This window comes from Mastigoproctus giganteus, chromosome 14 (genome assembly GCF_048544385.1).
Source record: "Mastigoproctus giganteus isolate SK-2022 chromosome 14, ASM4854438v1, whole genome shotgun sequence".
NCBI lineage: Eukaryota > Metazoa > Arthropoda > Arachnida > Uropygi > Thelyphonidae > Mastigoproctus > Mastigoproctus giganteus.
Window position 1 is genome coordinate 99742525 of NC_143588.1, and position 25662 is coordinate 99768186.

At 39.2% G+C, this 25662-nt stretch overlaps 1 protein-coding gene across 1 annotated transcript in view; it reads right to left on the reverse strand.

Moving 5' to 3' along the window:
* Window positions 1-25387, reverse strand: part of LOC150075436 (chitin deacetylase 1-like) — a 45701-nt gene extending 20314 nt beyond the window's left edge. Inside the window, exon 1 of the mRNA XM_090388260.1 lies at window positions 25319-25387. Coding sequence (XP_090244386.1) covers window positions 25319-25367 — 49 coding nt within the window. The 5' untranslated portion in view covers window positions 25368-25387. The remainder of the gene's footprint in view (window positions 1-25318) is intronic.
* Between the last annotated feature and the right edge of the window lie 275 nt (window positions 25388-25662).

Here is a 25662-nt window from a genome sequence, read left to right on the forward strand (position 1 = left end):
CTTACTTTGACTTATTTACTGACCCTCTTTCGTATTTCACATTGTACTGTACGTATTTGGCTCCTTCCCCTGCTAATGTAAACTAACCGCCTCTAATAACAATCGATAATGACACTGTTAATATAATTTTACACCTCATTGCACCCCTTTCAAACAAAACTTAAACAACGGTTGCTAGCCTAAATTGCCATGCTCTTACATATAGTGCAGTGTAATGGATGTAGTTGCTGTTGACAACTTTACCACCCTCTCGGTGTGAAAAATGTTTCTGCTTTTGACATTTTTTTCATGTCATGGCGATATTAATCAGTTTCGGGAGAGTCACCTAAAATTCAATTTTTTCATCTCGCAAAATAGAAAACCGACTGCGGAACACGCAATTTACAAACAAAATGCCTCATACCCTCAGGTTGTTCGTTCGCTCAAGTTTAAAACAACTGAAACTGTCTAGCTGCAATCATTCTAATTTATTCATAAATAATGTTGGTAATGGCAGGGTTTTAGGTACATCAGCAATTGACCCCATATTGGGCTGTATATGCCTGCAAATTGAGCGTGTTTGCTGGATGAAAAACCATGCAATCCTAGCTGAAACCGACTAACTCAGTCACGTTGTGAAAAAGACCCATAAAAATTCCTAGAGCCATTGACGGGATTCGAACTGGAATAATCGAGGGAAAAAAAATTTAAAAAAAAACTTAATCGTATTTTCAAATGCAACCAAATCGACAAAAAAGCCAGTTTTGTGAATATCAAGTTTTATATTTAGTTTCATATACGCAATTCAAGCTACTTCTAAGAAATGTAGGTTAACATGGGAAAGTAAATCACGATTAAGTTTAGTAGAGCGCAACATTTGGATCGAACCATAGATATCTAACTACTAACCCCCCCCCTCTCCCCCTATAACCCAAATTTCTGAGTACGCTCCCCGGTTCTGACCCGGTGTCGTGTTACGTGGACCGCAGAGAATAAATCATTTAAAATTATTTGAAGACGAAAGTAACGAAACATTTTCCTTCACTTTTTCCAAACTTCGAATTGGCAAAAGAGTACATGTGGGACTATTGATGTGTTTAAACATGTAAGCCGATTCACGAATTAATAACCATTTATTAATTGGTTATAAATCAAAAAAATTACATCGCTTGTGAATTTTGCAAATAATGTTTTGCGCTGCATTGTGGGTTGCAGAAATGTTCGAAATGCATTTATTAGATGGGATATATATCTCTATGAATGAAATCCAATAAAAAGAATCCATCTGATATACCTAATTGCCATAAATATCTTCCCAAAGGGTAAAATGCGTAATTAATGGAAATATGAGAAATCATGGAAATGGCAATCATGACAACCAAACATACATTTTATTGCATTTACGTGTACAAACTGAAATGACAAGTTAACATAATAGTATTATGTACTGTAAATCAGCAAAATAAGTCCTCAATATTTTGTTGTTTCTCCTCGAGCTGCAATTACAGCCTTGCAACGATCCGGCATAGAGTTAATCAACTTCTAGATATACGGTTGACCAATTTCGTTGTACCACTCCCTTACAAATGCTCTCCTGCAGCTGAACCTTACTTGTTGGCTTCTTCTGAGCAATTTTAGACGACATTATGTACTAGCAATTTTCAATAGGGTTCAAATCTGGACCAGTCCAACACTAAAGTGAGCATTTCTGAGGTATGACTGCACCTTAAGGGAGAAAAACGAGGGAAAACATTGGTGTAAGTATGTTTTAAGCCTTGTGAGACAAGAAGACAAACTCATCATTAAATCTAAATAGCATAAAACTCACCAATTTTTCTGTGTGGCAAGGTGCCGAGTCCTGTTGAAAACGCAGTTTTGGACGTCTGTGTGGTGATCCGTAATAACGGGTTTCAGGCACTCCTCCAAGTCCTCGAAATTTAACCTGCATTCCCCGTTCCGTTAATAAATTTAATTCGCCCCACCCCTTTGCTTGTTATGCATCTGCAGACCATCTGACCGGCGGGGAACTTTACAGTTGGTGTTATGCAGTCAGGATGGTATGCCTCCGATTTTCGTCTTCTGACATATCGTTTCCCATCTGAACCATGCAGGTTAAATTTCGATTCGTCAGAAAAAATGACCATGTCCTATTGCTGTTTTGTCCATGAAACGTGCGTTTTAGCCCAAGCAAGTCGTTTCTTCCTCATTTGTTGGGTCAACAGAGGCGTCTTCTTGGGCCGATAGGCATGCAGACCACACCCGAAAGCCGTCTTTCGATAGTTCGTGCACTTGTTTGAACACCAGAGGGCATCTCAAAATTCAGTTTTAGATCAGGAGCACTAGTATGGCGATTACGAAGGCATAGCCGTTTCAAATATTGATCTTGGGAAGGCGTAGTCACTCTCTTACGGTCTGATACAGGTCTTCTCTTCGCATCACTGGTTTCGCGCTTTAATTTCAGCACCCGGGATACTACTGACTGGTGGCAGCCTATTTTATCAGCGATAGCACGCGTAGAAAGCCCTTCCTGGGACAGAGCAACAGCTACTTTTTTTTCTTCGTGTCAACTGAACATATGGAGCCATGCTTATACCTCCACAAAACAGGATACTAATGAGCGTGTATACCCTTTCAACGCGTATTTATAAAAACGGCTGATGCAATACCTTGCAGCAATTACTGCCTGCAATAGAAGCGTTATCTGACGCAATACCTTTGCTTTGCGACAAACAAAATGACTGTAATCAAACAATATCTTATACGTTTCACTACAAATGTTACTTTTTTTAAGGTGATGCAGTTTTTTTTGTCCACCACTGTAGACAAATTTGTACAAATATAGCAGAGCTAATTATCCCTTGTCATCATTATTATTATTTTCTTTTTTTTTTGCTGTAATCGCACTGTCATAACAATATAGAAATATTGTTAGTATAGAAATATCTACAGTTAGTAAAGAATTACTAACTGTAGATATTGTGTTATTCAATTGCATAACAGAAATCCAAAAGAATCATAATCAATTTTTCACTCACGTAAATGTATGCACAGTATATCATCTAATTTTACATAATGCCTTAAGTACTTTTCTTGCTGTCTCTCTATAACGCTTAGATTTTGTATTAAATGTTGATTTTTAAGTCTATTGTGGGATTCTATACTGTAATGTCTGCTTACACTTATTTAAAGTAGGTTTAAAAAAATATTGTTATTAAATTTAAAATAGAAAGGCTAATTAGTTCTGCTATCTTTGTACACATATTTATATATTGCAATTGGAAAAAAAAATGCAAAAAAAACCGACAAGGGATTAATTCGCGAATCCTGCTTAAACTTTTAAGCATACCAACACTGTCGATTTGTACTTTGTTGTCACTCCTGAAAAAGTTTGAAGGAGAGTGTCTTCAAAACTAACCTCCTCCCTTAGCTTGTTGTTGGTTTTTTGTTTTTGTGGAAGGAAACTAAGGCTATGAGGCGTCACTGTGGTGCTTGTTCCACCGGAATGAATAAACCGAGTTTCGAGGTGGTAAGAACTGTAACCTTTCTAGCGACCGACTAACTTGACCACAGTATGGAATGATATGGCAGACTAGATTGTTGTAGGATTTTAGGCGCATCAGCAACTTAGGCCATATTGCACTGTATATAATACGTCTCAGATCAACTAGCTCAACCACATTGTGAAAAAGATCCATAAAAATTCCTTGCATCGTTGACGGGAATTGAACTCAGGTCTTTTCCATCTGGTGCTGGGAGGACGGTGATTACACCAACCGTGCTACCCAGGAGGGCATGGAAGGATATACTGTGTCTTAAATTGTCACTAGGTGTTAGGTAAAACCGAGTCAACCTGAACGACAGTGTACCTAAATGACGTCCTAGCATATAGCTCTCATCAATCGCTTGCTTCATTGACCTTGAGACAAGCATGGTTGAAATGCTTTGCCGTCTGAATAATCACAATATCCTTGATGATATCTTTTTTCCTTTTCGATGGAGGAAGGATAGGAATTGCCTGATGTTCTGCTTTTATCCATTGAAAAGTATTCCCAAATTATCAGAGTGGTAAAAGTTTTTACTTTTTTTTTTTTAACCCAGTTATGGCAACATTTAAATGAGATGTTGTTGTTGTTGTTGGTGGTGGTGGTGGTGTTTTTGTTTGTTGTTTTATGGCGCATTGGCATATTTAAAGGAGATAAAACAGAAAAAAGTTGTTTTTAAGTACAAATGAAATCACAACCGAGCCTTAGAAGCGAGTCAACTTAAAGAATAAGGTGGGAGAATGCTACAGACCTTTGAATCTTATACAAAGATTCCTTGTAGAGTTAGAGCTGAACACTTGAAAATGGAGTTAAAAGCCATGTGTAAGACTTAGATGTTCGGGAGAAAATGTACCCCTGATTTTGAAGTTAACGCATAGTTACAGCTCCGATTAGCATGCAAAAACCAGTACTCGATATTATTAATGTAACTTGAATAAGGTACTATAAAATTACAGGTACTGAAATGTTCAAAAAAGCCTTTTGTGATGTGGGTCTGTAGGACATATAGCTGGAATATCGATAGTTTAATGTACTAACTCAATGTGTAGAAATTCTAACAAAGTAGGTCATGCGAGTCTGTAGGAAGAAATGTAAAAAGAGAAGTTAGAAAAGGAGGTGGGCTCTCTTGCTAGACATTTTAGCAGTCAGACAAGTTGACAGTCATCCAGATACTGATGCTCTCCAAAAAATTAACATTCATTCAAAGGATCACGCTTGATTAAACATTTATGTTCAAGACAAACGCAATGTTTAGCACCCGAAAAAACAAAGCTCTTTTATACAATTATTACATCTTTGTGCGATTCCCACAAGTAGTCACCTCCATATACATTCCATCCAACGTGTTGAATATGACATTAGAAACAGCCTCTCGATTCTTTTGTCTTATAGTTAGACCTCACGAATTTGAAGAAGCAGAAAATTTTCTAGCATGTCGAGATGCACGATAGTTATATCGTTTTCGACAAAATAACTCACCATAAAGTTTTTCTGCTCAATGTGAAAAAAAAAAAAAAAAAAGTGTTATAATTACGGTCACCCGAAAACGATCTCAGCAACTTAGGTATGTCCATAAACTGCGTAAGTTCTCTGACCAATTTGCCTAATTTGATAGACGAAAAACTCGAGTTTCCAGGAGGAAAAAATCGTGCTATCCATGACTGAGACCAAGTAACTCAGCAACGGAGTGAAAAAAAAAAGCACATAGAAGTCATTGACGGGATTCGAACCCGAGCCTTACCCACCTGGTATACTACCGTGTAGAGTTGTAGAATCTCATGCGAAAAAAAGGTAACTTTAAGACTGTCACAAACTTTATCAATTATAAGCGTTCTCAGAGATCCGAAACCTTATGTTGGGTTTATTAATTTTGACATCTACATGGAATCTCTGTTCATCAGTGAAAATGAGTACCTGAATGAGGTCTTCTTCTTCTTCTTTACAATGAAAGAATGATATCCATACAGAACGACTGACATAACATCTTGTTTGAGATTGATTTCATGTAACTGTTTTTGCATTGCTTGAAGGATAAATGTTTCCATAAATCTCTCCAAAAGACTGTCCGTGACAACCCAAGGTCTCGAATGGCACGACAAGTTGCGCTGACTGAACAAATCCCTCCCTCCCTCACATTTTCGATTCTTTCATCACTAATGCTTGTATCCGTGCGGGTAGAAAAGTGGCTACGATCACTGTCCCACACACAGGCCTCTGCTCGAATCCAGCAAAGAGAAAATATTTATGGGCTTTTTCACACCGTTGTTTTGAATGAGGGTTGCAGCGAATTTCCTCTGGAAACGTGTTTTTAATCCGGCAAAACAATCAATCCGACCACAGAATACATGCAGCTTACAGACATTATATACCGACGTCTAAAATAGCATTCCCTACTTTTGGGCAAAAAATAAATCAATAAAAATAAAATAACACTTTTGTCAGTGGCACAGCGCGGATAATGGATGGATCCTATTTGATCAAGGGTTCTTGTTTAAAAAAAAAAAAAAATTATATTCTTTCCTTTAATTCCTATTGTATTTTATGTCCGTACTCACGTGTGGCACAGCGGTATAATCACCGTCCTCCTCACATCGAGTGGAAAAGGTCTGTGTTTGAATCACATAAAAAATAGTCTACCAAGGCAATCCTCGTAGTCTCAGTGATTTGATAAAATCAACTACGTACTTCATTAGGAATGTCTTCCACACTAAATTGGTACGAGTCTTCGTCAACAAGATAAAACCAGTGGATGCTTATCTACATGGCTGTGGGCAGGGCCTGATTTACATATAAGCTAAACAAGCGACAGCTTTGGGCCTCACATTACAAAGGGCCTCAGTCCATCTTAAAAAATCCTTTTTTAATATTTTAACAGGTGAACTGTAAGAGAGAAGGGCCACAACAAGTTTAAATCCAGCGTTGGCTGTAGGCTGCATTATAAATACTTCCACTCTAAAAGTGTTAAAAAAAAAAGGTAACCAGATGGGTGAACGGATCCGTATCCATGATCAATGTCCATATGAAGAACGGCTCACAAGGTGCTGACTGTAAAGTTTGGAAACTGGACATAGCGGGATCTAACAGCGGTATACAAAGACCTGATGGGAACAAGAAAAATGAACGAAGGATGTATATTTTCATTGGTAGGAGAAGAGATCGCCAGGGGTTACAAATATGAAATCATAGAAAGTAATAACAGAAGGATAGATCTCAAGCAGTTCACCTTCGGGTAGTGTTTCGTAGGACACTGGAATAAATTTCCCGCCATGACGGTTATGTAAAGCTTAAAGCGGAATTTGGATGGCCAATTTTTTCGATCAGGGAAGTGCTAGTAATTGAGATTATTTTCTCCTTTTTTGGCAGGAAAAAATAACTTTCCTTGCATCATTTTGGATGGCCAATTTTTTCGATCAGGGAAGTGCTAGTAATTGAGATTATTTTCTCCTTTTTTTGGCAGGAAAAAAATAACTTTCCTTGCATCATTTAGCCATCATAATACTATTTTGTTTTTAAATATCTTGAGCCAAGATTGGTATTTCTGTTCAGAATTACGATTATCAAAGTTTTATCTTTAATTAAACAAAAATTAATAAATTCTGCTTCCAACATGGGTGGCCATAATCTTAAATTACTCATATTCAAAGATATCGTAATTCGCCTGTTTAAGGGTCACTTGGTTCAAAAGCATTTGATGATGACTCAATTTCTTTCTCTTGCATTTTAAATATTCATTGTTTTCGGGATGAGAAATCTATGGTTCGAGAGGTTTTCATTTGCATCCGTAACACATTTCAGCTCGATTTAGAAAGAGTAAGTGTACAAATTCGACGATACTTTAACTTTTGTCCATCAGTGCATATTCTCCAGCACACGCCAATACCATCGCATTAGCTCTCACGGGTAGCACAGTTGATATAATCTCCATTCTCTCCACACCGAGTAGAAAAGACTCGAGTTCGAATCCAGTCAATGACGTGAAGAATTTTTACGAGCCCATTTCACATGGTCGAGTTAGTCGGTCACAGGGGAGGGTGGCATGATTTTTCCCTCCAGAAAACAAGCAAATCGACAGCAGAAATACCCAATTTCGAGACAAAATACACTGAGTGATCACTGAATTATGACCACCCCTATGAAAACTGAATGCGACCCGTTGACCACGTGAGGTGCGATAGTGCGCAGTTAGTCGACCTATGTAGCATAGATAAGGTGTCGGTGGTTCAGTAGGTAGTAAAATTCCGAGCGTGATGGGTAAAAGGAAGGATTTATCGGACTTTGATAAAGGATAGATTGTGGGAGCTCGACGAGCTGGTGCCTCGATTTCCCAAACGGCTGAACTGGTGGGGTGTTCGAGAGCCGCCGTTGTTAAAGTGTACCAGGACTGGCGTCAAAATGATAAAACAATGACCCGACGGCAAAACTGCAAAGGTCAGTGAAAGGCTGATGTTAGAGGTGAACGTCGGTCCGACGACTCGTACATCGAACAAGCGCAGCACTGTTGAAGAGTTGACTACCCAATACAACATGGGCCAACCCGGAACAATATTTGGCATGACCATGCGTCGCACGCTCGCACGTATGGGCTAAACCAGCAGACGACCCCTATGGCATCCTCTCCTGACCATGGTTCATTGGCGTAAAAGACTCGCCTGGTGCAAAGAGCATGCAAGTTGGACGTTAGAAGACTGGAAGAAGGTGTGCTGGTCGGATGAGTCACGTTATTTACTCTGCACCTTGGATGGTCGTGTACGGATTTGATGTCAACTACATGAGGCTCTTCATTCATCATGCATGGTTTCAAAAGTACAGGCGGTTGTATGGTGTGGGGCATGTTTCACTGAAGGGAACTTGGACTCCTGGTGCATGTGGAACAACGTATTACTGGTCTTCGCTATCGTCAACTGCTTGTTGACTGTGTACACCCCGCTATGTTACACTTTTTCCCGAATGGCGATGGTATCTTCCAAGATGACAATGCGCCGAGCCATCGGGCACTTGATGTGCAGGAGTGGTTTGAGGAACACAGTTCTGATTTCCAGCATATCGATTAGCCTCCGAACTCTCCCGATATCAATCCCATAGAGCACTTGTGGGTCACTATGGAAAGGCATATCAGGCGTCTGGCTACACCCATCACCTCCATACCTGCATTTCTAGCTGCATTACACACAGCTTGGTTGGCCATACCTCCAGAACGCTTCCGACATCTTGTTGAATCAATGCCATGTCGGATAGCTATTGTACTGAGGGCAAATGGAGGACTTATGAAGTATTAGGTAGGTGGTCATAAATCAGTGATCACTCAGTGTATCAGGCACACACACACACACACACACACACACACACACACACACACACACACACACTGAATGACTACTAGTCATTCACTGAATGACTAGTAGTCATGACTGAATTATGACCACCTACCTGATACCCTGTTGGGCCATCGTTCCCACACATAACAGCTGCTTTTCACTTAGGAATTGACTTCAGACATCCGTAAGGATCTGCAGCCATGCTGACTGCAAGGCTTTTCACACTGTACGAACAAATGACAATTGGGTGTCCATGCGCTTCACTTCCCGTTCTAAAACATCCCACAGGTGCTCAAATGGATTGAGGTCAAGCGAATTTCAAAGGCGATCATGGTGGGTGATATATTTACTGTGTTCCTCGAACCACTTTTGAGCCGATAATGCGCCGTGCCATCGGGCCCGATGGCACGGCGCATTATCGTCTTGGAAGATACCGTTTCTGTCCTAAAAACGCAACACGGAAGGATGCATATGGTCTAAAAGTTTCCGGTAGGCCTCACCAGTAAAACGTTGATCCATACACACTAGGGGTTCTAGTTCTTGCCAGCAAAATACGCACCACATTAAGCAACGAGTCCACGGATGGGTCCGTGGACTCGTTTTGCTTACGCCACACACGAAAGCGTTGTGCTGTGGCGCACTATGGCCATAGTTGCCGATGACCCTAATAAAACCCTAAACCACCGCCAACAACAACAAAAAAGAGTTGCAGCAGGTATTTAGACTTATCCGACTAGCACACTAGTTTCCAGTATCCAATCAGCGTGTTGATGACGCCACAGCATTCGCCGTGACCGAAGGTCAACGGTGAGGAGAGGGTGTCTCTTGGGTCGTCTGCTGTGGAATCTCATACGTTTGAGTGTACGGCGCATCGTCATTTCGGATATTGTTCTTGCATTCCCCATATTGTATTGCCATGTCAACTGCCGCGCCGTGCCCTGTCGTTAAGCCCGTACAACGTGCTGCATCCTTTGCTCACCTCGAACCACCTTGCCACCTTGCGTAATCCTTTACACTTCTGTCGGCGGGAGGTGATTTAGCCCATTCGACATCATTCTTTGTACTGCTTAACCACAGTGGGCCGTGAGCAACTGAAATACATGCCGTTTCTGATATGGAAACACCCGAGCTCCTACATTAATGCCCTTTTGAAATTCTGTGATATCTTCACTACGTCCCATAACTGCTACTTTACCACTTTCACTTGCACGACCAGATGCAAATTACCACTACTCTAGCGTACGAAGATGTTCAGCTTTTTATACTGGGAGCTATGCGGCATAGTCCATTATGGATGGGATGGTTATAATTCATGGCACGGCCACCGAGATCAGAGGAGTTCATAACTAGACATTTTACCCGAACCGTATTCTGTGGTCACGTGGATTCGAACCTCGGGCAAATCAAACGCGTACTGCTGTACTGTCGTTGACTGTTGGCTACGTCAGATTGTCACGAGCGTGTCAGGGTTGCAAAAACTGATATTTCTGGCTGTCCAATTTGGGCAAGGTGAGATAATTTATTTGCAGAAGATCCAGAAATAACTACAGAAACATTGATGTTCATTGGCATGTAAGCTTATTCAAAAGTTACAAAAAAAGCTGGGCAACACGCAGACAGACATAACAAATAACTGATGAAATTCGTGACAAGCACCGAAACGTTGCCAGCTGTTTAGCCTGGCCAAAAGCGATATCACTGTCTTATACCGTTTCTTTTTTATCCCTTAAATAGTGCTTTTAATCTTTTTATGTTCTTATTTCAAAAGACGATATATATTTATATAATTTTTTTTATTCTTTTTCCATTGCATTAACTGGTATTCATGAAACCTTGTGCTACTTACGCCATACAGCAAGGGCTAATTAGTTTCTACCGCTTTCAAATGGTACGTTTCGATTTACATCGTTTTTCACTTAAAACAAACATTTCAATGGTTTTTATCTTTTAAAAGTTAAGAAAAGGAAATAAAAGCATGACGCATTGTTGTTAGTCCCTGAGAAATATCTAATTACATCTCCTTCAAGAACTGGGTAAAAATTATTTATCTGGATAATTTATTTATCCAAAACGGACGAAACTTTGCTAATTCTTATTGGAAATAAAGCTAGAACTTGAGCTACCTTGGAATACCATATAAGGGCCAAGGAGACATGGAATCCGAGGTGGGGAGGAATGCTTTTATTCAGATAAAAGATAAATTTATAGTATACAGAAAGTGCGTTCTAAAACAACCCGAAGTGGGTGCTTTTATTTTAACCCTGTATCTTATTTGAACACTGAAATAGGTTCTATTACTCGCTATGTTGAAAGAAGCGGAAAACTGACTCCATTCCAAAGCCTATCATAAAAATTCAATTAGAACAAGTTAGAACTTGTTCTTTGTAATGGAACGTGGCAATCAAAAACCGTAGAATAGTTACAAAAACATACTTTAAAATAGTAATCATACCCAAAGACACTTAAAGTGACTGGCGCATTGCTTACACCAATGAAATTTAAAATTCTGTCCCAGATTTGTTTCCATAAAATAAATCACTTCTGTTTGCTTATGACTACTAATGCCATTTAAAACCAAAGAACAAATTACTCGACTTAGATCAAGATTGAAAAGCTTTTACATTTTATGTATCAGCTCCAAACAACCTAACAATTTCACACGGGCCGCATTTAAATAACAGTCTACCTTTAAAAATTGTCGGTCTGCAAATGAGGTAGACTTCTACTTTAAGCATGATGATTTTCTCCCACTTTCTTCAACGTTTCCTTGTTACAGCCAGATAAAAAAAAACTGTCATATTAGGGCCACCAAAGAGCTATCTTATTTATCCATCTGGATTAGTTATAATCACTGTCCATCTGCCCATCTGTAGTGGTTATAATCATCGTCCTCCCCACCTAGTGTGGCGAGGATGGTGATTATAACCACTGTATATCAGAAAGCCCTTAATATACCCCCACTGGTATATTAAGGGCTTTCTGAGCTAACTTTTCGTTCTATTTTCACTCGCGTTCCTTTAATTTAATTTTTTTTTTTTTTTCGCTGTCGAAAAGCAAGCCTATTGCAAAGACAAGTGAAAGGTATGTGCGTGCTATTTATATGCCACTAGTTCCTCTAAGATGTTACAAGTTTAGTAATGATGGATGCTCAATCTGGATGCAGAATAACTAGAGCACACAGAACATTTAATTTAAAATTATGTTCTTGACATTATCTTATTCGAAAATTACTTCCACTTCGCAATCATGCGCTTTGTCTCAATGAACCGGAAATTGGTGAAATAATCAGCATTGCAACCTGTGCGGAGTGTAATATGCCTTTAATTTTCTTAAAGAATTATAAATTATTCTCAGACATTTCATGGTACTTCCTGTACCACTTCTTCTATGACTGTAAAGACAGTAATTATTTCACCAATTTTCATTTCTTGATATATTTGCGGGCTATGCCGCTAAAAGAATATTTAAGATCTCAATATACTGAATGAGAAAGATAACTGGCTAAAAATTTTGAGCATCTGAAATTGCAAATTCAATCCCCACGTCAAAAATTTCTTCAGTAGGGTGTGCATGGATGAAGCAACTGCCACAGATATCGACAAGAGGAGACAGAATCCTTATGTGGTGAACAAAGTAGTGCTCGTCGAGTTATGTTTTAACCCTGGAAGAGGGGAACCATAATGAGATCTTTGCCCGACGCCACTTTTTTTTTTTTCCATTCTCTACGATAGTGACCTTGACTGGTTTACCGCGCCCATCAAACTTAACATACATGTATCTTATTAAGCGCAAAGCTAGCCAGCAGTGCTTGAAGGATAGCAGGAATCCCTAACCAGACATAATGGATCATGCATACTTAATTCTGATTGCGTGACAGCCAATTTGTCTCCACACTGCCACTTCTACTGATAATGAGGATGTTGACTCGTCTGAGAAAATGTGTCCCAAAATGGCCTATGGGTCAATAAAACTTCACTTTGCCTCTGCGTCTGTTTCTTCTTCAAGAGTGATACTCCGAATATCTCCTCCGAGGCACAAATCAGGCATACTGGGTTCTCGCCTTGTCCAAACTCGGCAATTGCACATATATTATTTATACGTGCTCAAACACCCTCGCAGTAATTTTTACATAGAATAACCAATCGTCGTCCTGCGAACCGTGTGGAAAACACCAGAGGTCGAATCCCTTCAAGATGACGACTTTTTATGGCCGAGTTAGCCAGTTTCACGCATAAAGCCCTTTATGCAAGTCGGTATTAATACATCTCTACACCTGAACATTTACTGAACTGCATGCTCTGGCTACGTTTGTGGATCAACTGCATTTCTATCATCAGGCAAATGTTACACAATTGAAATAAACCCACTCTATTACTAAAAGTAACCGGACATTTGCATGTTTTAAGAACCTTTCACTGACACAAATTTTCTGCAGTCTCCAAAGCAAGTTTGGATAACAGGAAAACTGTGTATAATGCAGCTTTACAACGTTCTAGGAACAAATTACGATGGATTGTGCACCAGGCAGTCCACATTGTGCTGCGCATTGCGTGCTGGGATTTGCAGTCTTACGTAAAATCGGTGCTATTCATCTCCCTATAGTCCTTATATTAATAACAGATCCTGTGGCCTGTAATCTTCTGGTTAATAGTATTGATGAGGACTGACGAGATCTATGTACTACTCTTCTGAATACCCTTCGGTCAATTTCTATGGTCGATCCCGAACGTTTCCTGGTTGAGCATGTCATATCCATTTGCTGATTACGTCAGCCACATCGATCTAGGGTGTTGCAGTTTGATTGATTTTTAAAGTGGCATTTAGGGTGACTCTATTGTAAAAATACTCAACGTTTCGATCCATCAACTGTATTTATTTGATCTTCTTGCAGAGGGGACGCAGCCACTTTTATTCCCAACACGTGATTGCGGTATAGCTTATTATTCTCAAAAGGGTGTCACTATGCTTCTGGCAATATAGTGTATATACAGAGATAATTTTTACATAGAACTGTATATCCAAAGTTGCATAAAGTACATTAACATTTAACATGCAAGAAACGTTCCATAAAGTGGAACGTTTCTTGCATGTTAAATATTAATGAAAAGACCATAATTAAGACCTAGAAAAAGCCACAGTTAAATTTAAATAGAACACAGGTTAAAATTTTCACACTTCAAGGATTCTTAATCTTCCACCTTCTCTACCGAAACGTGTCAACAACGCAACCTTGACATTTCTTTTTTCTGACTATTTTTAAACTATGAAACCATTGGAATGTTGCTGCACAGATCAACATATTAAATATTTTGTGCAAAATTTCATGTTTCCCAAGCTTTTTTTATGGAATTTAAAGAAAAAATGCGTACACATTGTTCATTATAATTGCCCATTTCGAACTGTGACAAGGCTAAATAAGCCTTGTAACAGATGATTGAATGCAGGTGGCACAAAGGGATAAAAACTCACATAATTCCAATAACTAACATTTGAATTTTTGTCTTGAATTTTTCAAAAATAAGCACCTAAAATTAAAGTAATGCTAGAACAGGGTGCTGTTTTTATTTATTTATTATTATTTACACCACTAAATTAACATAGTAAAATCTTTGTATAATTATGATTAAGAGAGAACAAGACTGAAAGTGGAAGAACAAAAGGCCAATCAAAAATGCCATGGAAATTTTTTCAGTCTTCGGATACACTCATCAGTCGAAACATTATGACCATCTTTGTCTCTGTGAATGAATGAATGCATTTTACAGCACTAGGAGTGATTTCCCCAACAGGCGCAGCATATATAGTGATGAACCTGACAGAGTTTGAACGGGGAATGATTTGCGGAGCTTGGAAGGCAGGGGCCAGATCTCTGCAACCGCAGGCATTCTCGGCTTTTCGAGTGCCGTAGTGAAGGTGGGGAAGGAACGATCCGAAGAGGGACACGCAACCATCCAAAGTGCCGGGATGAGGAGATCACCACTAGTTGACAGCCGTGAGCCGTCTGTTGTCCTAGACAGCACATATCAATCACGTGATCTCGACTGGATGGTGTTCTCGGCAGACTACAACTAGAGCTAACAGCGAAATGTTTCCAAGCACACTGTCCAGCAGACACTCTTGTAGATAGGCCTACCGAGTAAGCGACTTGGTCATGTACCCATGTTGACAGATCGTCATCGAGTCTGCGCGGTTGCACAGTGGTATCGTCACCGTCCTCCCCACACCGGGTGGAAAAGGCCTGGGTTCGAATCCCGTCGATGACGAGAGGAACTTTAATGGGCTTTTTTCACTCCGTGGCTGAGTTAGTTGGTCTCAGGCGTAGATAGCAAGGTTTTTCTTCCCAGTAACTCGGGTTTTTTCGTCCAGCAAAACAGGCAAATCAACCATAGAACATAGGCAATTTACAGACACAATACGGGTTAATGTATTTAATTACGGGAAACCCTAAAATAATAATAATAGATCGTCATCGACACCTCCACCTGCAGTTGGCACGGGAGCACCATTCCTGGACATTGAACGACTGGAAAAGAGTCGCTTGGTCGGATGAATCAAGAATCAAGATTCCAGTCCTATGATACCAATGAATGTGTGCGTATTATACAGCGAGCAGGTAAACAGCTGCAACCACGCTGTATGGTTGGACGAAAACAGACCAGCAGCGGTGGTATCATGGTTTGGGGATGTATTTAGGGACATCACTGAGTCCTATCATCCCGATCGAACACACCGCCAGATCCTATTTCAGGATTATTTCGGACCACATTTTGCTCTACATGGTAAGCTTGTATCCAGCTGCTACTGCACTCTTTCAATAAAACGCCCCATGTCACAAGGCCCGCACTGTGCAGGAATGGTTTGAGGATCACATCCAAGTATTTCGTGTGCTCAAAATTTTTCGCAAATTTTCCCGACATCAGTCCCATCGAACATCTGGGGGATGCGGTGTAACGCAGCATTCACCAGCGCTTCACTCCGTTGCCGAACTCCGGGAAGTCCTTCTGTCCAACTGGTGCAGGATACCCGAGGACACCATCCGCAGTCTCGTGGAGTCGGCGCCACGACGGGTGCAAGCAGTTATCACGGTGAAAGGCAATCCACGTTGTGGAAAAAGCGCGTAAAAATTCCTCACGTCATCGACGGGACTCGAACTCAGGTCTTTTCCATCCAACAAGGGTATGGGGAGGACGGCGATTCTACCAACTATGCTGCCCACTAGGGCGACTTTGGCGGACAATAATTTTAATCACAGCTAACATGCGAGAGCTGTCTAGGGTACATGACAACTCCTGACCTATGGTCTTGTTGCATTGTCACTTTTTTTTTTTTTTTGCGGACATAGTCTGCGTGGATCCGTATACGGATATTTTGTCCAGGGTACAAAAAATCATACTATGGTTCCGTATCGTTTGAAGAATTTTGAACAATTAATAAATTGCCGTTGTGACTTCAGGCGGTGGGGGTGTAACTCATAGGTACGAGTCTTCCTATGATCGGGCTTTTCGATTTTTACTGTTTCATTACGGTCCCGATGGAACTGGAAAAACGTAAGTTTATAATTTCTTAATAACATTTAACGAGTGTCCTGTAACCTGTATTTATGAACTATGAGTGTTGACATTTCTGAACAAAAAGGATCATTAATTATTATTACGCCTATCACATTAACGAAATTGTTTAAGCAAGTACCAATTAGGGACGATACTTAGGTTCTAGAGTTCATGGTGTCAAGTCAATTATGTTGTACAGAAATAGATGCGTATACAAAATAAGATATTCTGCAACACCTGTAATCTGTTAATTAGGGAAAAATGACACGGAGAAATGGGGAAATTCTTTTAGTAAATTATTTTGGTAAGAACTTTAATTATGTAAGCTTTATTGAAACGTTGTACAATGGCCAAACGGGTCATTGTATAATGAAGTAAATTAAGGTCGAAGAATTAATTATGGAGACACGATACAGTGAGTCCAAGCAAAACGCTACCACCCTTTGTCACGCTCTAGAGAAATCAAAGTTAGCTTCATAAAGTTGATATTAAATTCCCATAGATGATCTTAATATACTTATCCAAAATGATCATTTCGGTATCCACTCATTATCTTCAATTCGCACCACCGAATGACATAATAGACTAACTGCATAGTAATAGTTGAGTATCTGTCAACATCTGCGCTAGAGCACAGTTGGTAGGATAACCGTCCTCCCCCAAATGTGCTCTAGCACAGCTACAAGAACTGTTCGTCCAAAAACTCAAATAGTATTCCGTAGTATATAAGATACGATATGCTAATCCTAATGGTCCCATTGCCCCAGTAATTCATTTCGCCTAAAGGTAACTATCAACCATTAGCAGCACATTTGCTTCTACTGGGTAATGCTATTTCTTCTAGACCGGCTAGATATTATTTCTGCAACATTATTGACCTAGTTATTACTAAGGATTCGTCGGAAAAGAACGGTCAAATAAAGGAACTATCATCAGGAAGTGATTATAGCGAATTAATGTGGGATATATTCAAAGATATAACTATGCCAACTGTAAGGTGAAGAGTATTTTCTTAAATAGTTTGTAATGAACTCATATCATTTCTATTTTAATCAAAAGATTTAATTAGCAATTCTAACAAGCACAAATGCTAAATGGAAAGTTGCTGTTGTTGTAGGGTTTTTGAGACACGAGCAACTTAGGCCATATTGCACCGTATATATGTCTGTAAATCACGTGTGTTCTGTCGTCGATTTGCTGTTTGCTGGACGAAAAATCCAGGCTATCCTCGCCTGAGATCGACTAACTCAGCCACATTGTAAAAAAAGAGCCATAAAAATCCATAGCGTCATTGATGGGATTACAACTCAAGCCTTTTCCTCTCTCTGTGGGGAGTACAGTGATTATACCAAATGTGCCACCCACGATAGCAAATAGAAAGTGCTAGAGTGGATTTTAGAAAGCACTGACCATTGTATACAATTGAAGTGTTACTGCTAAAGTCAGATCAAGATGTGCAGGAGACCAGAAATGATCAATCAGACTATGAAGTCTTTGGCGAAGAGGGCAGAGCAGAGTATAAGAAAGGGCTGCTTGAATTGCCTATCAGAATATTAGGCAACATTACTGATGATCCAAGTATGTAGTTAACAACGCGAAAGGCCTGGTTTTGGCGCATTATAGCCTTAGTTGCTAATGCGCCAATAAAATCCAAAACAAACCAAGCCAAACAAAACAACGCGAAAAAGATTTAAAATCGAGGCTGCTGTTAATATGGATGACGTTGCTGTTTGGTTTTTAGGCGCATTAGAGACTAAGACCATGCTGTGCAGGCTAATAAACACAGAATAACTCACGAGGTTTGGCTAATACTGCTTCATTTTAGCTAATATTGATTGGGAACTGTGGATTCTGAAAAAGGAAGAGAAATTATCGAAATTTAAAGGGTAACAGGAGACAAAAGCTGATGTAAACTATTCCGATACTATATTTTAAGGAGGCAGAAAGACAAGACAAGCCATTAAGAGGGGATAAAAAGTACCTTCCTCAGTAGTGAAAAGCCGCTTGAATAAAGGTACACATTTAAGTTTCTTTTCTTCTTATTACACAATACCGACAATGCCTATGTTGACATTATGTAACTAAACCAAAATGATTGCCCAACTTGAAACTTGGACAAATGACGTGTGAGCAAGTATCTAATTTCCGAATGCTAAAGGGACTAAGCGTACAGAAATTCAGCTTCTAATGAATTTGTGGAAAATAATGAATATGCGAAGAGTCACCTCATTTCTAACGAACTAAGGGCCAGAAACCAACAGAAATCTACAAAGAAATTATGATTGTGTCTATGGTGAAACATCAGTGTCTACAAGAACTGTTCATGGGTCTTGTCGATTGTTTAAGGAAAGGGGAAACAACTCCAACATCATTCACTACTGTTAAAGTTGCAGAAGCTGTATGCACCAATAGCGAGAATTGTGTAGCTGGAAGACATGAGCCAAATGTTTGACATTTCTTATGGTACAGCTTGAGATATCATCCAGCAGGAACTGAATTCCCGTAGCATTGAGTAGGTGTGTTCTAAAAGTAATTACTATTTATTTCAACTTTTTTTCACCCTTGTATAGACTTTGGCTTGAAGGGTGCTAGCTACAGTTTCACCTGTGTTAACAGATAAGCAAGAAGTGTGCAAATGTGGGTGTTCTTTGGAAAATCTGCAGTATTATGCTTAAGAGAAAAATTTCTTTTCACATTTATTTTCTACACCTCGCTAACTTTAGAAAATGAAACAATAGAGAATTTCCTTTCCGATTTGACCTTGTATTTTCATTTATAATCCGTTTAAGAAGCAAACCGCATTCACTACCTTAACAAGTAGTCTAAACTACTTTAGAAATGGGAAAGGAAAGTACACGTACCAGCTAGACGCATCGCACAGGAGAATCAACACTTTCCTCTTACATAGAGATTAAATAAAACCACCAAAATCTAATTATTTTATTATTCGAATAATGTTTAGAACAGCGGCCTCAGTAGTCAAGTTTTTGAACTCCTCCAAAAGCCAAAAACTTAGGCACGAAGACGGATTTCGACACTGAAATTCGAAACGTTGCTAATTTTATGGATTGTCTGGGATCTACTTGTAGCCCTCGTGGGTAGCACAGTTGATAGGATCCCGTCCTACCCCACACCGGGTAGAAAACACTTGAGTTCGAGTCCCGTTGATGACGGGAGGAATGTTTATGGGCCTTTTTCACAACGTGGCTGAGTTAGTCGGGCTCAGGTAACGGTAGCATGATTTTTCCTTCCGGAAACTCGGGTTTTTCGTCCAGCAGACAGAAAATCGACCTCAGAACTCAAGCCATTTACAGACAATATACATGGAGCGACATGGTTTTAGTCGCCGATGCTCCTAAAACTCTACTACAACTTCAACATCTAATTTGTATCAACTGTCCTTTGCATACCAATAAACTATTTCAATTTATTTTTACTAAACAACCTACTTCTAAATATTGGGTCATATTGACCCGTAACGTGCAAGTGCATAGTAAACTTGAACAGACCAACGGGGTTAATGCAAAGGTAGACCACTGGCTCTTTCAATTAAATAACTCCCCTTTACACAAATTTACGGTTTCTGTGTTGAATTAATGGATACATAAATCTGGGGTTAGTTGAACAGGTAAAAGGTGGCAAGGGGACAGGTATTACTTGATGAAGCAGTTCTCTAAGAAATAAGACTTCGCTTTGAATGAGTGTGCCGTGATGACTATCAAGTTCTGAATTTAGGTTAAATCGGGAGTAGTTGTTTTACGAAACATCTGTTCTTAAAACTTCAAGACAGGAGTGGTAGCATAGTTAGGGCTAACAGACATCTGATTTGCTGGCGAGAATTCAAAGACAGTAGGCGAATTACCAAAACACCTTTCCGTTAGAAGGTAAACAACTTATGCCAGCGGTTACTGCGATCATAAGATTGATATACAGGACAGAAAACGGCAATTAAAGTAGGTCACTTGAATAGAATTTCCTTTCAAAATCATACTAAAAAAGTTTTCCTTGTTCATTTACTGTATTGGGAAATACTTCGGCATCACGGCCAGTGTCTTTTTGTTTTATAACGATTAAAAAACTACCTAACTGGTTCAGTGAAATTCGGCTTAAATTAGATATATCAAAAATTACGGTTAAAAATTCTAGTGGCATGTTTTGTCCGAATTACAGGCCCTACACGTCGTGGCATAGATTCCAATAGTGTCTGAGGGAGTCTACTTACAGATTTTATCATTCTTCCATCAGAATATTTGTCAACTGCCTGTTGTATTGTGATAAGTAGAGAAATGTATAGCCGAACTGCCTTTCCAACATATCCCAGACATCCTCATTTAGGATGCAGAGCTGTTGGAATGGTGACAATAAGGGCATTGAGATTGTTTCCTTCACCAAAGGGGTGCTTTTTTCCCAAGAAAGGCTTCAGTTCTGCAAATGGCAAAGTCTGGTACCTGCGAGGTTATCTGATTGAGGTATTTAAAGTTTTGAATGGATTCAGGAAGCTCAATGGTGATGGGATCCTTTCTCTTACTCAGACTACACAAATAACGGGGAATAAATTCAAATTGAGGGAGGATGGTTGCAGGATAGATGTGTGGAAGCCGGACTTCGGCCAGCTTCCATACATCTATTGTGATTGATTTTTGTGGAAGTGGATAGTTTATTGAATTGAATTTATTTCCTTGAATTTTATTTATTTCCTTAAATTTCTTTATTTATTCAAGGAACAACTAGACAAACGATTAGATGTTGGGAAGTTCTTTTTTTTTTTTTTTTCTGATGCTGTATAAGCTTACTTTCTTGCATCATTTGTCGATACTAATTACTAATACTATTTGAATCAGGCAGCTAAGACAGATTGGTGGAAATCTTGGAATGCTCATAGAACCATTCAGATGCAGTTTTTATAAGGTAGATAGTTGGGTTGTCGTCTTGGAAGAATCCATCGCAATCTGGGTAAAAAATGAAGCACTGCGGGATGAAGTTGGTCCGATTGGACAGAAGGATGTTCACTGGAGGTAACATGACCTAACGGTATGAACGGACCCAAAATCCGCACTAACAGAATACCACCTCCAGTCACTTGAGTGGTGAACACTTGATGGATGACTTCACGAGGTTCACACCACTTTCACCGTACCATTACTGCAAAAAAAAAAGTTTAAATAGAGACTCGTCAGACCACATGTTCTATTTCCATTGTTCCACAATCCAGCCTTGGCGGCAAGACCACAGTTCAAATTTTTTACAGAAAAGTGGCTTTCGTATAAGCACACGACTACGAAATCCAAAATTCTTCAATAATTAAATAACTCAATCCTACTGAAGAAAGGTCAAGAGTTTCTCCCTTCAAGATGGGATATAAATTCAACCCTTTTCCACACGCTCTGGAAGGACAGCGATTATAATTACTGCGATAGCCGTGAGAGCTCCTTTTTGGTGGAAAATTTTTATTAGAATTAAGGCGCTACTTTTTAATTTCATCTGTTCTCATAAATAAATTTGCCTAATATTTTTCTTGTGATCAACTGTTAAGAGTTAACAGCTGAGCACAAGAAAAATGCGTGTCAGTATAATAAGGACACTTATATAGTACATGTTTCCAATTTTCCTTCAGTCCACTGGCGCACTATGGCCATAGATGTCGGTGCGCCTAAAAAATCCCCAAACAAACAAACCTTAAGTCCACGCATACGTAAATCTGTGACGAGCAGTCCCATCTGATACAGCTTGTCATTTAAAGATCCGTGATCAGTAATTAAAATTGAGATATCGATGCGCAGAGAAAACCATATTCTAGTCTCATTTTTTAGCAAATATGTAACATCGATAATAAAATATCTTGTTACAAGTCCAGCTGAAGAATTATCCCAGCGCGTCTGCCATATATTAATTAACTCATTCCAACATCTCTTCTCTACTTTTTCACTATTCTGCAAGTCAAGCTCTATTCCAAGATATGTAACCGGAATCTGTTTTTTCATTCAATAGCAGAAGCCACGAAAAGTAACATAAGTCCAGAAGCATAGTTCCAGCTAGCACTTGAAGTGCAGCTGTTGAAACAGTTCTACAAGCCCGGTTAACCACTAAGAGTATTCTCTGTATTCATTGTAGCTTATTGCTGTGTCGAACAATTCCTACCCTATGAAACCAAGCTCTTGCTAAATAAGTTATCATAGGGAGGAATACAGTTTTAAAATATAGTAAAAGGGACTTTCTAGTCTGACCTTGAAAGTCTTATTATTGCTCCTGAGAACCTTTTTTAATTTTTTCACCCAAACGCACCATACGAGGATAGAAACTTAATTTGATGTCTACTAAAATTCCTAAGTACTTATTCTCACTAAGGGAAGCCGGACTGAATTAATTTTAATCTGCATTACCTGAAAATTAAAACCTAGCTAAATTCTCAAGTACAATACCAATAAGTTTTTTCTGGCTTCCAAATCATCCAACGTACCCGGGGAAAATCTAAGTCACAATGTATCGAAAAGCAAGCAGAAAACTGACCTGAACATGGCGTTTACGTTTCAGTGTAATCCTCAAAACATTTATCCAATCATTTTCACACAAATAACTAAGATTATGAGGATTCAGTATATTGAATCTGTAAGTTGAGTATGTTCTGTGGTCAATTTGCCTGTTTGCTGGATGAAAAACCCGAGCTTCCGGGAGAAAAAACCACGCAATCTTCGCCTGAGCCTGATAACTGAAACACGTTATGAAAAAAATCCATAAAAATTCCACGTGCCATTGACGGGATTCCAACCTAGGATTTTAACACTCGGTGTGGGGAGGATAGTAATTATAACCACACTGCTATATGCGAGGGCAGCACTTTTTCTGACAATTGAGTCCCTAAAGTTCTTTAGATATGTGCAGTACTCGCGGTATCTATAGGTTTTAGAAATATACAAGAAGACTGTCACGACAGTCACCAGTATTTATTTTCAAACTTATTTATGAGGTATTCAGAATATTTCCGTTGCACTTTTGGATACCGCAGTGGAATGTTTTTCTAAATTTGTATTTATGCAACTGGTTCTGTTTGGGACTTACTCACTGCTTCGCTCCTAATATAAAATATCCATTATAATCATACATAGAAAGAATCTATATTATGAAGATTTCAGTTATTTGTAAATTGAATTTTGGGTTTCGCCCACCAATTAAGCCACCCATATAACAGTAAATAAATGAAAGTAATGTTTTTGAATTCAAGAAAAAGGAAAAACAGATTTAGAGAACAAAAGATCCAAAAGTTCTGGAACTGAACCGATATTTGGGAAATGACAACGCTTCCCACCTATTCAGACGGATTTCATCCCAAGCAGTCTCCTGCACACTGCATAAACTGATTCCAATGAGTGCACTTTCTGAAAATATTCCGTTCTGAATAATTTCATTTGTTGAAAGTCTGTGACCTTTCAAGGGGAGTTTAAGTGAGAAATAAATAAAAAATCACAGGGCACTAAATCCAATGAGTATGGCGGGCGGGAGACCACAGTGATGGTGTGCTTAGCAAGAAATTCTTGAATGGAATGCGCCGAGTATATAGGGGCGTTATCATGATGCAAAATGTCAATTCCCTGAATGCGACAATTTCTAGCATTTTTCTCCGAACAGCAACCGCACAACCACCCTGGAACTGTTTTGTGGTATTCTTGGCTCACTGTATGGTCATGTGGGACAAAGTCATGATGAACAATGCTCTGTGAAGAGTCCAGAAATACGATAAGCATATCTTCCGAATTGATCAAGACTGTCTTGCTTTTTGGGGGGCCTTGGAGAAGACGGAGTCTTGAACTGAGAGAATTGGACCTTTACTTCCTTGTCACAGTCATAGCGATACACCAATGATTCGTCCCCAGTAATGATGGAAGAAACAAAGTGTGGGTCAGCAACAGCGTGTTGACAAAAATCCTGACATGCAAGAACTCTTCGCCGTTGTCTGTGATCATCAGTGAGGATGCGAGACGAACTTGACTGAAACGCGTCACATTCCAAAATGTGGTGCTTAAATTGATTGACAATAAATGACAATTTCGCCAGCACCTTCAAAGTTGATCAAAAATTTCAGTTTTTTTAATCACACCTCGTATACATTAGACAATAAATGATCGTGTGAATTGTATGAAAGAGCGCTTGTAAGAAGTGTACCTTTAAAATAGACCATAAAAATGTTTCTGGCGTTTTTTGATACTCAGAAACATTAAAAAGTATCAGAATAAACAAAAACATTAAACGGCACTGTTGAGTTCGGTCAAATCTCGCGTCTGTCAGTTCAATCTTACACACATTTTTCTTACTCTTTTTTTTTCATATTTATTCAGTCGAAGGACGTTAACATTCGACTCTGCTTATGACATCTCAATGCTAAATTTAACGCACAAGTTCAAGAGTCATGTGAGAAATATTAAATACCATTCAGGATGCGAAATTGAACGAAGTCTGAGTGTAGATGGAAGAGACGTCCGAACATATTAGTATCCAATTTACATATTTTAAAATTAGACAAAGTAACAAAACTGCCTGAGTCTAGTAGTAAAATAAGCTGTACTCCAATTGGCTGCATGATTAAGGGACTATAAAGGCAAAAACTGGATATGGAGTGAAGAATTTTTTTGGAGGTTTAAAGTTCCATACTGGCATTCAATCTGAAAGATTCTCTATGACTGATTATTGGTTTCAAAGAAGACATAGAAAAATTCTGAATCAGCTATTGTTATTTGACACTGACATCACTCACATATTGGTACATCGTTAAATATGCCACAAACCAGACAATGCTCTTTTCTTGATGTACCGTTAGAAAGGGTGATATTGTTAATTATTAAAATCGCTGGAAAGTTAAATGTGCAATTATCCGCATCGTTAAGAAGGCAGTATAATAACCCTACATAATGTTGGCAACTGGAACAAAAATATAACCTACCGTGCGTGACCAGGATAGTCAATAATAGTCCGCGTCCGTGGAGTTTCATGGCTGCTCGAGGGATTAAGATGTGAGGTAGACTTTCCTTGTATTTCGTCTTTATATTTTGCCTTTGTCAAGCAGCCAAAGGAACCGGTCTGATTGGTGGAGAAATGAGAACATTCTGACGTCACGGGTCGCTGCCTTTGCTAAATGAAGAACTGGTCGGAGTCAACGTCATAACTACCAGTCCAGCAGCTGGTGAACAAAAAAAAAAGTGATTCTAAGAAAGGACAGCACAAGAGATATTGATGAGATCCTGTGTGACTTTAGGGTTATTTCAGAATATTTTATATGCATAAGCC